Here is a 15,116-nt window from a genome sequence, read left to right as displayed (position 1 = left end):
GAACCTGTGATTATGGTACTACAACTTGCAAAGTATAACACTTGGAACCGTATATTTTCACAATTATAAGCTTTTATGATTTAAATGTATGAAAATCTAATATCGATAATATCGTAAACCTCGTGTCCAGTGTTGGACACGGGTCTAAAATCTCATAAACCACTATTTGGAAAGCATAATTCTTCGTATTATCATAGAAATAACAAAATCCATACCGACATTACATTAATATGCATTATTGAAAATGAGATATGTATAAAGGTTCTCCATGAAGGAGTAACAAAGATAAAGTTGTGTTAAACACGTATAATAGGAGGAGTTTGATAAATGAATGCATAAGCTGGACGGAGTGCCATAGGCACCAAAATGGTACCGGTTCGGTACTTAAGGGGACACCGCCCCGTGATACCGATACCAGTTCGGCGGTGAGCAAAATGAGGAAGGTCTTCCCTGGCTTCCTCTTGATTTCGGACCATTGCACACTTCAGGGGAAAAAAAGGTGGGGGACACATATCAACGGCTATATCACTTTTGTCTTTTCCTCCTTTTTCTTTCTATAAAAATTTTGTTCCTTTTTTTTTCTACCAGCACCAACAACAACACAACCTCCAAATTCTTCCTTTCTTTCTTACCAACAACAAAGGTATCAATTTCCACGGTTGCATCGGGAGATCGGATGGAAAGAGAAGATGATCTCCGGCGACATCTCGGGCAATCTCCATTTCCGGCGACATCTCCGGCAATCATCAGTTTCGTTTTTGGGTGGATACGGTACGGGAGCTGCCCTCATCCATTCTAAAGTGGTTGTCACTGGACACATATAGGTATCGTATGGATTTGATGGACGGCGATCCAAGAGATGGTGGCGGTTTGATACGGTACGGGTGTAACCCTTGCTGTCGGCATCGTGGTTGGAGATTATATTAGTAGCGGCGGCTGTCTCGCCGAAGAAGAAGGAGGTGGTGGCTGGCGTCGGCTGTTTCGCCGAAGAAGAAGGAGGTGGTGGCTGTTGAGAAGGAGGAAGAAGATTGATCTAAGCCATTGATCAGACAGCTAGGATGAATCCCTTGGTACTTTTTTTTTACCCCATCCCCTAATTATCTTTCACCAATATATATAGAGGGGACCCTTATTTTGAGAGCTCATTTTTTTTTATAATAACCGTGAGAACTCTTAAATTTCATATTGTGAAAGAACCAGACTCGATAAACCGAAAATACTTAATTTTTTTTTTACACACAGTAGCGCCGCAGTGGGAAGTGCTAGCCTCGGCAAAGAAAGGTACAAAGCCCCACTGCGCCGCAGTGGACTTGACACCATCCCACTGCGCCGCAGTGGGAAGAATTCAAGTTCTGGACGAGGAAAACCACTGCGCCGTAGTGGGTAAAATCACCCCCATTGCGCCGCAGTGGGCATCATATCAGCAACCCTAAAAACATTTTTAACACTAAATCGAACTTGCGACCTTCAAATTTCAAAACGAACTTCACAAAACACATTTCAAAGATTACCAACAACATTATAAACACGTTATAAACATATTTACAACTTAGTCTAGTTTCAAAACCCATGAACACCATAAATGGGTCGTTTACCCATTTGACGCTATTTTCGTCCAAATACAACTTCACAATTTGCTGAAACTTACACCTGCCCATTTACACATTTTAACAAAAGCAAGACCATCAAAACAAAATGTATCAAGAGCCAAAAGGAAAGGGACTTCTAAGCCTCTAAAAGCCAAAACTAGCCATTCATCCATGAATGACCTAATACCTTCAAGTCTTGCAAAATACAGCTTCAAGCTCTGTCAAGTCTTTCAAATCAACCACACTAGTTCCTTCTTCCGGAACTACCTATAAAACAGTAAACAACTAAAATATAAGTAAAGGCTTAGTGAATATACTTGCATACATGTATGAATACGAAGGAGGGCAAAGTACAAGGACTTTCACATGTAACCTATGGCATCGTCATGTCACATTTACATATTCACCTTGCACACTAACATCACATATATGGATCCATATAAGCTAAACAACATAATCATGATCATCTATCGAGGTTCTTAGACACCGGAGGTTCTTAGGCCTTAATAGATCAACTATCGGGGTTCTTAAGCCCCGGAGGTTCTTAGGCCTCAACAAATACTATGCCCCACATGGGATAACGCCGCATCAATTACCACACATGGACAAATAAACTTCAACATGGTGGTCGACACCACCATGGACAAAAGGCTTCAATATATGTGGTCAATTGATCCAACATATACATAAAGGTATGCAAATATACTCACCTCCTCCGCAAAAGGACAACAATGCTAAAATGAATAAGCACAAGCAAGCTTCAACCTATAATCATATCATAAATGCATAAGCCTACATTCACAACTTGACTAGCTCAACCTAGTCATACTCAATCACTAGCCTTTTCTAAACCCAAAACCCAACCTATTTGCCATTGAGTTACTTTCATCTTTATCAACATCATTAGGTAGTTCATCATACCATTTTCATCCACATTTCAATAACTAGTAAAAATTCATCTTTTCTCATTAACTAAGATTTGCACATGAATTTATCAATTTTATAATCAAACACATCGTATTGCTCAATGACAACTAGGTTAACTAAGGAATTGGGAAAGATTAACCATAATTCATATTCTACCAAAACCCCCCAAAATTGGTTCACTCCATGAACCCTAAATTCAAAAGAATTATGAAAGCTAAATTAGGGGAAATCAATACCTCAATAATGGAAGACAATAGATTAGGGTTTTCAATTCACAATTCCTTTCTCTTTTTCTCTCAATTTTTGGCCACCACCACAACCCACAAACCCTAACTTTTTAATTCTTGAATAAAGATTATTTGATGGTGATGATTATTATGGATGTTTCTTATCCTTGAATTTGAAGGAATTTAGCTTGATTTTGAGAGAATGAAATGAAATGCATGTAGAGAATGAAAAAGAAGAAGAAGATAATGGGTGGAAGAATGATTCATCACAAGTGAGATGGTTGGCACATCAGGGGCTTGCCACACCCTCTTCTCTTTTTGTAGGTATTTTTACCCGTCATCCGTTAAAGTTCCAACTAAATTAACCTTATATCCAAAAATAAAATACTAGAAAATTAATTAAATGTCAAAACTATGAAAAAGGGTTAATTTCTTTACCTTAAAATATTTGGGGTGTTACATATTGGAACATGTTTTATTTTTATCATTCACATGTGAAATGTTGTAAAAACATATGTTGTAGAAGAAATTTTTTTTCAAAACCTTATATATAGCCGTTTGTCACATGTGAACAAATTCATTCACAAGTTCATAAAAGGTTAATTTGAAGGTTTTTTGAAAAAAATTCTTCTACAACATATATTTTTATATCATTTCACATGTGAATGAACAAAAAAAACATATAAAAAAATATATAATTTAAGAGTTCTCATGGTTTTTACAAAAAAAATGGTTATTAAAATAAGGAAACTATTAACACTTCGGTGAGAACAGTCTTAAAATAAGAACGGTGAGAACACTTAAAAAACATCATTTTGATGCATTAAAAGTCCATATAACTAACATAGTGCATAACTAATTATCATTATTTAAGTGTCTAACAACACATTGATCCGTCAAAATTGAAAAAATCACGTTTTTTGGTGGATGCATCATTTTGAAGAATATGCATCCAAGATGGATGCACAAAACAAAAAACATGATTATCTTGATTTTGACAGGCCAATGTGTTGTTATACACTTAAATAATGATAATTAGTTAAACACTATGTTAGTTTTATGGACTTTTAATGCATCAAAATGATGTTTTTTAAGTGTTCACACCGTTCTTATTTTAAGACTATTCTTATTTGATTGTTCATATATATATATATATTTTTCGGACCCGGCCAAACACCCCATATTTGTCATCGGACTCGAGTTCTTCTGATGAGGTGGAACGGTTAGTTAACATTTTCACAATTGCGCATCATGCGTGTTTTAGATTGTAGTTTCATGTTTTATTTTGTTGTTTTAGTTTAGTATTGTATTAGTTTTAATTTATTAAATAAAAGTTTTAGTTATTACTTGAATAAAATAAAATAGAAAAAAGGTGGGGAGAGCCGAGGAGGTACTCTTTGCAATTAGGGAGCGGGCGGGATGGAGAAAAAAACCGGGGAGGGTAAGAGAATAACAATCGGAGTAAAAATCAATTAATGCATGTTCAATCAATCACCATTCTGTTACGAGTATTAAGTAATAATAATAGTAATATTAAATTGTGTACACGATGATCCAAGGTGGAGGTGGTGCAATCGTTAATAGTTGTCTGAAATAAGTTGTGTATTGAAAACGTATAGGAGAGTATGATTATATCTAGTTGTTTACTATTCTAGAAAAAAAAATCAGTTTTTGTGCTAAAGGATACGTATTAGAAACTGATATCAATAATGAAACCTCAAAAGATATTCGGTGGGGGTGGTTAATCACCACAACTTCAAAAGTTGTGAGTGAGAAGTGAGAACTGGTTTAGAATATGCCCTAAGCTCAAGGTCATTAACCAAACAATTTTTAAAGGAATTCAGGTAAACCATAAACCAATGACACACCCTCAATCTAGTCTTTCATGAAAGAGCAAAAAACCGAAGCCCATATACTTGGTAAACCGTTGTTTGTTTAAGATTGAGCCAAAAACTTGTTGGCGAAGAAGAAGAAACCGTCGGGAGTACTGATAAAATAAACAGGGCCTGATAAGCCTACTAAGACCAGTCATGCATTTCTTAACCAAAAAAAAAAAAAAACACCTACTACCAAGGGTTGTCTTTTCTCAATATCAGCTCATTTAGCAATCTGACTAGAGCATTCACCCCCATCATTTTCTCTTGTGGAAATCTAATTCGAGCCTTCCCCCCAATTATCAGCTACTATTGCCACTAGGCTCGAGTTTTTCCCCCAATCATTGGCTCCCGTGGCCACTAAACTTGAGCCTTCACCCGAACCATCGGCTCTAGGGGTCATCTGACATGGATCTCTAGCCCAGTTATCGCTTCCTGTAGGAATCTCACTTGAGCCTTCATTGGAAGTGTCAACTCCTGCACATACCTGAATGGGAATCTTAGTCGGTTCATCCTCCCAATTTTGAGAGCCTGCAGGCTCACCCCAATTATTAGCTGGTGTCGATTCATCCTCCCAACTTTGAGATCCTGCAGGCTCACCCCAATTATCAGCTGGTGTTGAGACTCCGTCCCAATCATTACCTTCCGGTGGTATACAGTTGTTAGTGCCCCAGTCATCAAAACTTGTTTGCGCTGCACCATTCCAACTGTAACTGTCGTTATAATTCTCGTTTTTGAGTGCCACGTCTTGTATTTCTTCTTTCTGTGGGAGAAAGCAACCTTTATATGAATCGTTGTCGGCACAATGCCACAACAATTTATTCCAGTGATCATCCTGCCATGTTAGTACAAATTAAAGCATAAGCATCAACCAACACAAAATAGCTTTGCAGCTACCATGAAACTACCAAATACTGGATTCATTATTCAGTCAAGGAAATTAACTGACTACTTGTATTGAAACACCCTTAAATTTGACAAAAATTGGTTAGAGTTATTATCCATCTACAAGTTTGACTGAGCAATCCACATTTGCTCGCAAGAAAAGGTGGCATAATGGGTGAATCAGTCAGATTAGGCAATGTGAGGTAGGCCATAAACAACATTCATTCTGTGTCCAAAAAATTATACGGAGTAATACATTCTTAAGGTAATTAGAGTATCAAGTATGTTTACAAGTAGGCGAATTTCACTAACTTTTTAAATAAGCGACTTGGAAGGCTCTATGCATTGAAAACACATTTTGAATAAAATTAGACCTCTTTGACATTTGCACGATTACCTTTTGAAGCTACTTTGACCTATTTGACCCATTAGAGATAATACATAACCCAAATCAAACAATTCACAAGCAAATGGTCAAAAGTTCCAACTGTATCTACAATTTCAAGAATCTCTACCCAATTTTATGTTGTGAAGCAGTGTATTTGACCACAAACACAAATTAACTTTTAGGGGCAATAACAGGGCATCAATTGGGAATGTAGAAGTCAGATTCAAAATCACCTTGCAAATAATATGTGGGTTCCCAACAGCAATCAGTAAAGATCTGGCTCGCGTAATGGCAACATTAAATCGCTTAGGATTACTCAAAAATCCCAATAAATGCCTCTTATCAGTCTCATTATGTTTTATAGTTGACCGAACAGTAGATACGATAATCACTTCCCTTTCTTGTCCTTGAAATGACTCCACTGTGCCAACCTTTATCTCTGACCCAACAAAAGTTTCAAGTGCATTGCTAATTTTCAAAACTTGCTGCCTATACGGAGTTATCACCCCAATATCTTGACACTTAACCCCCTTCTTCTCTATCAAATCAATAATTATCTCAACTACCTCACTTGCTTCAATTCTATTAAACCATGACGGGTTGTTGCCTTCTCTCTCATCAACACCTTGAACACCTAAAAATATGACCGGGAATTCCGGGTTTGGGAGGATGTCCTTCCAAGTTAATGGGTGCAATGTATCATCTTCTTTGCACGAGATCAATTCTCCTTCATAGAATAGCTCTGAAGGAAGAGATAAAATATGTTGATGGCATCGATAATTTCGAACCAATTTAGTCACATAATTTTGATTACCCTCATTATAAAATGTAGACTCACAAAGTCTCTCCATGTATGACTTCCCTAGGCCATAACTTTCAGCATCTTTAGAAGAAATTACTGGCCCTAGCTGCATATGATCCCCAGCAAGAACCACCACCGTATCCCGTCTATAAAAATGAGATATCGGGATCATTGTTTCAGGCTCTGATGCTTGGGCTGCCTCATCTAGAAATATATGAGTAAAATAGCCCGTTTTGAGACCTTCTGCATAGAGAAGAGAAGCACTTACATATGTTGATATAATAATTCTATACCTTACGAATTGTTCAAATATAGGACAGCTGAAGCCCATTTCTTCCTCATCAATTAAACAAAACTCAAGAAACTCAGATTTTATATCACTTATCGCACGGGATGGTGCATTAAGCCTCATTATGTTGTCTTTCCGAATTTCGACGGCAGTTTGCATAACTAATTTCTCTAGGATATGATCTGCTGCACTATTTGATGGTGCACAAACAAGCATCCGGGAAGTCCTACGAGTTTTATACAACTGAAGAATAGCTTCAGTAAGAGTAACAGATTTACCAGTACCAGGTGGACCATGAATAACATATGGTGGGCCACCTTTGCAGCCAAGGATCATCTCAACTGAATTTAATTGCTCCTCATTGAGATCACAAGAGATTGGAACTAATGGGCATGTTTCTATGTGTCTCTGTTTTGAAGAGAACTCCGGGAAGAGAAATTCGGTATCAAGCTTTCCAGAAGCTTCTATTGCTTGGTAAGTTCTTTTCATATTCAGTCGATTGTACCGGAATTGTACATCAAATAGACTACCTTCAGGATAGTAAGAACGGAAATCGTCATGGAATGATAGGTGAACTTCTTCAGACTCAACACGGGAGATATATCCCTGTAAAAGAAGCGGACCTACTTCAAAACCTTTATAGATAACATTAAAGCTTACCTCAACATGTAAATGACCGGGAAGATGACATTAAAAAATAAAATCAGCAGAAGATGTACGTAGCAAAATGGCAGGTTATGTTAACATGAATGCCTATTTGTCCCAGGAAAATTGCCGTTATTTTAATTAAAACATAGTGTTATAATAACAAAACCTATGTCGTTGTGATTGATATCTTGAATATAGCAACTTTAAGAACTGTATGCATTCACAATACACTCTGATTTCAACTCAGCTGATCTTTTTGTCGACTCGCTATAGTGTTAAAATAACAAAACCTATGTCGTTTTGTGATTGATATCTTGATTAAAGCAATTTTAACAACTGTATGCATTCATAATACACTCTGATTTCAACTTAACTGATCTTTTTGTCGACTCGCTGTCTTAGAAGCAATAATTTTATCCCTAGACCCATTAGAGACTAGAAAAACAAAAAGATTTAATAATCAAAACAATCAACCTGTTCAAAACTAAATGTGTGACTCGAAATTGCCATATACCTAATACATGTGCTTAAAATAATATATCAGAAACTTCATCTTCTAGACTAATGTTACTTTTTTTATATAAGCAATGATCATTTGTTTTTATCGAGTGAAACAAACCATATACAGAAGGCCATTGTGTTCACTTTGCGATACAGGCTTCACAATAATGTCATCTCCAACAACAAGTGACGGCCTTCTCTCAGCCAGTCCTGGGACTTCAAGTGTCAGAAACCTGTTGTTCCTTTCCTTAAAAGTGACACTTTGCATGTCGTATGCTCTCATATCATCCTGCACACACACACACACGCACATCAAAAAGTAACTAAGCAATTTTCAGTCTTAGATAAAAGAAAAAACTAGTATGATTCATTAAATCCCAAAGTCCACAATCAGATGTTACCTCCAATTTAATTTCTTCCACATTTAGCAAGGTTTTAAAGAATGGAACATAATTCTTCTTGCTTAAACCTTCCATTAGCGCATCAGGAATTCCCTTACTTTCAATTACATCCCTTATATGCTTGGGAATCCGATATTCAGGAAGCTTGTTTCTGTATGGTCGACTATTAGCCTTTGCAGGACGAGAGCCTCTAAGAAATTTCACCCCTGCATTATCACCTCCAGGTGAATATATTCTTGGAACCAACGGTGTCTTTCTATTTGGCCTATTATATGGTTTATTAGAAGCCAACGACCGTGAGATCTTATCTTCAGCCATGATAAAACCCATTCTTTCAATAGTTTCCTCCTCCAATCTAAAGTGTACTGCAGTAGAGTGCAGACCCTTGCTCTTTGCTTTACATGATAGCCAAATGGTAAGGGTTCTATCAGGTTTCAAAGTCCTGTCCTCCAAACAAAACGACTCTACAAACGATTTGATGTATTCCTGATCTGAATCAGGTGAAGGAGGTTCCATCAGTGACAAAGTAAAAGATTTCTCTGGTTTGGAGTCATATATTTCGACTGAGGATATAGTCACTGGCTCAGTGGTCGTGTTCTTGATTGTGATTGGATCAAATACAGTTTCACCCACAGACACAAATCGAGGTTTATTTTCCAGTAAAGGAAATGGAACTGATATGAAGATTGGGCCCTCGTTCTCTGGATCATAGTTATAGAAAGACCCGTCGTTTGCAAAATCCACATTACCAATATCTCCAACGGCACTGATTACAGACCTTGTTTCATCATCATTATCAACTGAACCCATTATTGAATATTGAGAATGAAGACCTACGAATTTCGATTCAAATATCAAATGATTAGTAAATAACTATGAAATACTCATAAATAAAACAGGTCAGCTTTACCACTTCCAAAATCCAAATATGATTATTATTATAGGGCCATCAAGGGGACTCTTGATACTACCTTCTATATCTATATCTATATATATACTACCTTATAAAGCATTTACCCCCTCTCATTTATTCATTAGTTTGAATTCCATCGCCTAATATACCTATAATAACCTTACTGAAATTATTTTATAACATACATCTCTCAACCCTTAATATAACTAAACAACCTCCTTTTATATCAATTACTTTTACACTAATAACCGCCACTGCCGCCAACACCACCCGTCGCCGCCTCCTATTGCCTCCGCGCGGGCATATGACTAGTATACCTATGATACCCTTAATAGAGTTATTTATTCAACATACATCCCTTAATCTTTATAATAACTACAATACCTTCTTTTATATTAATACCCACGCCACTACCGCCGCTACCACCACCCTCGTCGCCATCACCATCGCATCGCTCGGGCATATGACTGGTATATATATAGTATATTCGTACATCATAAGGGTATTAAGACTAGTATAATATAATAACCAATTTACCAATGAGTTCACACACATATATTTCTAAAAAAATTTCAGCTAGGGATATTTTTAAAAAGGCTTGTTAACTACTGGTCCTAATTATGCAGATAACTAAAACATTTATTACAAAATTAATCAAAAGTAAGCAAAATGGACTAAAAATAAACAAAAAAAAAAAAAGACCTGAGTTGCAAATGAGAGGATGCGCCTTAATTAACTAGATCGATCGGGGCCCTAATCGCATACTCACATAGTAGTAATTGGCTTGTTCATCATCTGGGCTGATTTTTTTTTTTTTTTTTAAGAAATTAATAGTAGTAATTTAAGGGAATTTTAGGGTTGGTTGTGTAGAGTGAGAGTGATAGTGGAGTGAGTAAATGGGGGTGGTTTTGGGGAAACTCGACGACACACTCTTCCTCCGCCTTTTTATTATTCCAGATATTTCCTTCTGATGGGCATTTTCCTTTTCAATATGGGAATTTCGGTTATCTACAATGTATGTGTTACACGTTTATACATTGTGCATTAAAATATGCATTTTTATTATAGATAGTTAAAATATGTTATAAATATATCCCTCCTTTTTCAAAATACATGTAACAAATAACAAAAACGGTTTGAATATTAAAATAAGAAAATCTAAAAAATTAAAGAAAAGTAACAATAAAATTCAATACACCATCAAAATAACTAAAAATTCTAATGACATAATCCATAATAAACTAATGGCCTATCATACATATTAGAGTTATATCCATTATTAGAAAAATCATCTCAAACATGTCATCATCATTTTCAGTATTGTTACAGTCTTTATCATCCAGATTAAAATCTGGATTCAATTTCGTTTTTGATGAAATGTTGTCCTCGTGATTTTCCTCGTATTCATCTTCGTCCATGATACTTACATGATTATCATATGAAAAAAGTGACCATTAAGGTCAATAATGTAAGTTAAAAGTCAATTAGTATATAAAATAACTAAACTAAAATCTCATTCATATTAATGTTATACAACCAAAAACGTTTATAATGCAAATAGATTATATCCTAGAAATACAAAATCAACATACTAACAAATGTTCATTTTAACTATTTAAAAGTTATTTCTTTTTCAACTCGGTTAAAAACAAAATATAATAAAAGTTACAAATACAATCGAAAACACTTACAAAAGAGGAGAAATAATATAATCAATAAATATAGCAAAAAATTGTTACCCGCACAATACAGCTTCGGTCGTGGCGACGACGATGTGGTTGGGGGTGATTGTAGCGTTGAGTGATGTAGATAATTGATGTTAAAGTAATTAATGTAAAGAGTTAATGTATATATTTTTAAAAATTAAGGATTGGTAGTGTAATTTAATCATTAATGTTATTAGGGTAATGTAGGTAAAAATATTTTAAGAGGTATTAAGTGAAAATTTAACATGTTTTTCAACACTTCCAAAGATAAAATTGTTACGAGTATTTTTTTTATAATAAAATATAAAATTTTCTTTTTTACTTTAAAATCGCAAATGTCATATTTACATATTTTATATGTTTTACAACATAATGGTAGACAAATGGACAACAAGCTATGTCGCCACCCATTTTTAAATAGCAAATCTTATCTAAGTGTAAACAAACCCTTGATTCCTTTAGTACCACCACCCCCTTGATGTTTTTTTAACTTATTTCAAATTACATAACAAATTAAAATACACTAAATAACCCTATTCTTTTTCTTAGGATAAGAATGGTAGTGGTTTATAGTTATAGCTTGAGATTTTAGTAGTATAAAAGAATAAACATAGTTATTTTATAAAAGTGGAACATATCGATTACAGTATTTAGGTCATTTGTTATTTTGTTTAGTGTACCACCTAAATTTAGCTCTATACCATCAAATTTGTTATTTTGTTTAGTATACCACCTAAATTTAGTTGTATACGATCAAATATGTTTTAAGATGTTGTACTGTATAATATAAATGAAACATATTTAATGATGTACAACTAAACTTTAAACGGCCTACAAATCACCGCCTCAAGTCAAAGGCTAGTTCAAATAGCTTATGATTGTGAAGCATATATAAACCATAAGCTACATAATATCTTTAGTAGTAAGCTCTGACAACTTGTTGTTATAGTTAAACATATACGGGTAATCATATACAGAATACAAACATAATATTTGATTAAAACTTATGTGATTTAATTAAGATATCCTATTAATCACTTATACATTCTTTTCCCCAAGATATTAGGTCATGTAGTTATGGTTAAAAAAGATTTTATATTTATGTAATTATATTAATGCTTGTTTACTTTAAAATAATGTGATAATAAATGTATAAAGAGTAAGTTACGCGAATGACACTTAGGTTTGCATGAATTTAATTAATCTGCCATAAGTCCATAACTTTTTAAAAAATAGTCAACTTAAGTTGTAACATTAGCACAAAGATTTTATTAATTTATGTCAAACTGGATATAAAATGGTAGCATACTTCTCAAAACTAGCATGTTGTGAAAGGCCTATTAAACCTACTAGTTTGAAAAGTATGAAATCAGCCAACTCGCTATGTTTTTAGTTCAGTTTGACGGTTTATAATGATTTGATGGAGAATTTTTATAAAACTAGTGATTTGATTATTTGTTTCTATGGTTAAATCTTTTTATTCAATTACAAGGTTTGAAATTAAACAATAAATGTGATATTAGAAAGATTAACCTCCATATGATGGTGAAATTAAACTTTTCTTTTATTGTTTTTTTACTTGATGTTCATTTATGATACTTCAAAGTTGCATGAAACCAGGGCTAACTCTAAGACCATCTCCATCCACAACCCAATCCAACTGTACTATTCATTATAATACTAATTTCTCTTTCTTACTCAAGCCAACCCAACCAAATCCTCTTTTTTACATTCACATTAACAACCCAACCAAACTATTATTTTAACATAATTAATATTATTTAAAATATATCTAAAAATTATGTATTTTAGATTTAAATCTACTAACATTATATCTACGTGCGTCATTCAAAGTAAAAATAAAAAATTGTAATGTACATATTACATACTTTAAAAGATAATGATACATTATATAAAGAAATATGTATTTTATATTTTTTTTAAAATTTATATATTGCACATATATCTTTGCAACAACTTCAATTATATAAAAATGAATTTAAAAATTTAAAAAGAAAAAAGATAATAGATGCAATTGTGTGTAAACCTGTGCCGAGTTTCAGTGGGTGAAGATACCAAAGTTGGCTCAAGTTGGTTGGCTTCAATTTGTTTAATATTTATCCTTTCACCTTTATGGCCAACCAAGCAAGAATTGAGTTACCGATGGGGATGGTCTAAAGGGGTGCAGAGGGTGCAACCGAGCCGAACCCATTTCCTTAGAGGGCCCACTAGAAAAATCGAAAAGAAAAAATATGCAGGTCTAAGTTGAAGCTTTAATGGAGGTATTTGTTCTTTCAAATAAAGAAGATGAAGCCTTGTGTATTCTTTTTATTTATATAACCAATTGTCACAATAACCCCCTATACTTATGCAGAGTTACAAGTTGAACCTCTAATAAAATGATTTAACCAACTTCAGAGTAATCTTGAATATGTAGTTTAGCATTTTTTTCAATTACATTGATTTTTTCAATTTGATGTTCGATATTATGAATGAAACTTTGTTTTGACTAGGAACGACATTTGTTATCGTTGTATTATGTTTTTATTTTCTTTTTTGACTTATTATTTTAGGGGGCACCTTTTATGTTTGAGCCGGGTCATTAATTATTTTTACATTTTCGGAGACGGCACTGCATGAAACTTTGATTCTGCATGTACGATGATATAAAAGACAGCATAAATCGACCTAGCTATTATGATTTAGATTGTCATATCTATCGAGCTTTTTTATAGCACAATCCTACAAAGTCACGTATTAGTGGAATCATGAGGAAAACCACAGTTCTTGGTACAGACCAGAAGCTCCACAAAAAGAACTACTCGTAATTATGTTGATCCAAAGACTAACAGCTATCCCATCACACGTGGTAGTTGAAATCATTTTCTCTGTACAAAGACTTTCCTTTGCAATTTACATGGAAATCATATGTTGGAATCCTTGCATACAAAAAGCCATTTCAGAATTTGTTTGTCCCATTGGAGATGCTCTTAGAAAGAAAGAGATTTCATCTCCAAATTCTAGAAAAGGAAATTATATTTATACTGTACCTCGATCTCTAAACCAAGAGCGTTTGATTCCAATGAAGCTGGATGCCTCTGTTTCTTATATGCCAAAAAAAGCTCCTTGGTTTCCCTCTTAAAACCATTAACTGATTTCCTTACCCAATTTCTATCTAGTGAAGACCAATACCAATGTTTCAGATGCTGATAATACTAATTTAGTTGTCGTTTCCCCTCTAAAACCTGATCATAATTGTAGAAATATAAGAATTCTGAAGGAAATAGAACGTGTTAACTATATAAAATGCCATGGTACTGGTTGAGCCAGAATAAGGCTCGTATCTAAGCCACACAACCAGTCACAGCCACTACTAAAAGTCTAAAAGGTAGGATTCAAGTTTGTATATGCTTATATAGATATAGAAATAATTAAATAAATAAAAAATATTGATTATGTAAATGATCCATTTGCTTAAGCAAATTGAGTTCTTAGTCAAGACACAATCAATTTGCTAATGGATTTGTAGAGATATGTATACAGTGTAGGAGTAATTGTTATTGGTTGATTGTTAATGTAGTTGTTAATTTCTTTTATTAGTTTTAACCTACTTGTATATATAGGCTTCTTGTATTCATATTATGAATATAATTTTCAAACTCTCTTGAGTTTCACAGGATTAAATCAAAACCTGTCTGCTTGAACCAATGGGTCAAATGAGACCAAAATGTTACTCGTTGACATGATGTTGACTTCGTTAGCTGATATGCTTAGATAGGCTGCTGAATTGATGTCTGGGCTGTACATTTATTATTGAACCCATAGAGATCTCGTACACTCATCTTTAAATGTTCATCAGATTGTCTATCCATGCTATGGTCTAGTTCCTAAATTTAATCAGAATTGATGATTCGGAGGAAACAACACTACATGAAGTCTGATCTAGAGTTCCATACCTGCTATATA

At 34.3% G+C, this 15,116-nt stretch overlaps 1 protein-coding gene across 1 annotated transcript; it reads right to left on the bottom strand.

The window, feature by feature from the left end:
- Window positions 1-4,659: 4,659 nt before the first annotated feature.
- Window positions 4,660-10,403, bottom strand: LOC122591020 (probable RNA helicase SDE3). Its single transcript, XM_043763207.1, has 5 exons — window positions 10,147-10,403; window positions 8,532-9,364; window positions 8,249-8,419; window positions 6,124-7,587; window positions 4,660-5,452 (listed from the first exon to the last, which is right to left on the bottom strand). The coding sequence occupies exons 2-5, from the start codon at window positions 9,339-9,341 to the stop codon at window positions 4,895-4,897; spliced, it is 3,003 nt and encodes a 1,000-aa protein (XP_043619142.1). The 5' UTR covers window positions 9,342-9,364; window positions 10,147-10,403; the 3' UTR covers window positions 4,660-4,894.
- Window positions 10,404-15,116: the final 4,713 nt, after the last annotated feature.

Source organism: Erigeron canadensis, chromosome 3 (genome assembly GCF_010389155.1).
Source record: "Erigeron canadensis isolate Cc75 chromosome 3, C_canadensis_v1, whole genome shotgun sequence".
In the NCBI taxonomy this organism is placed as follows: Eukaryota; Viridiplantae; Streptophyta; class Magnoliopsida; order Asterales; family Asteraceae; genus Erigeron; species Erigeron canadensis.
This window is presented reverse-complemented; position numbering and strand designations above follow the sequence as displayed.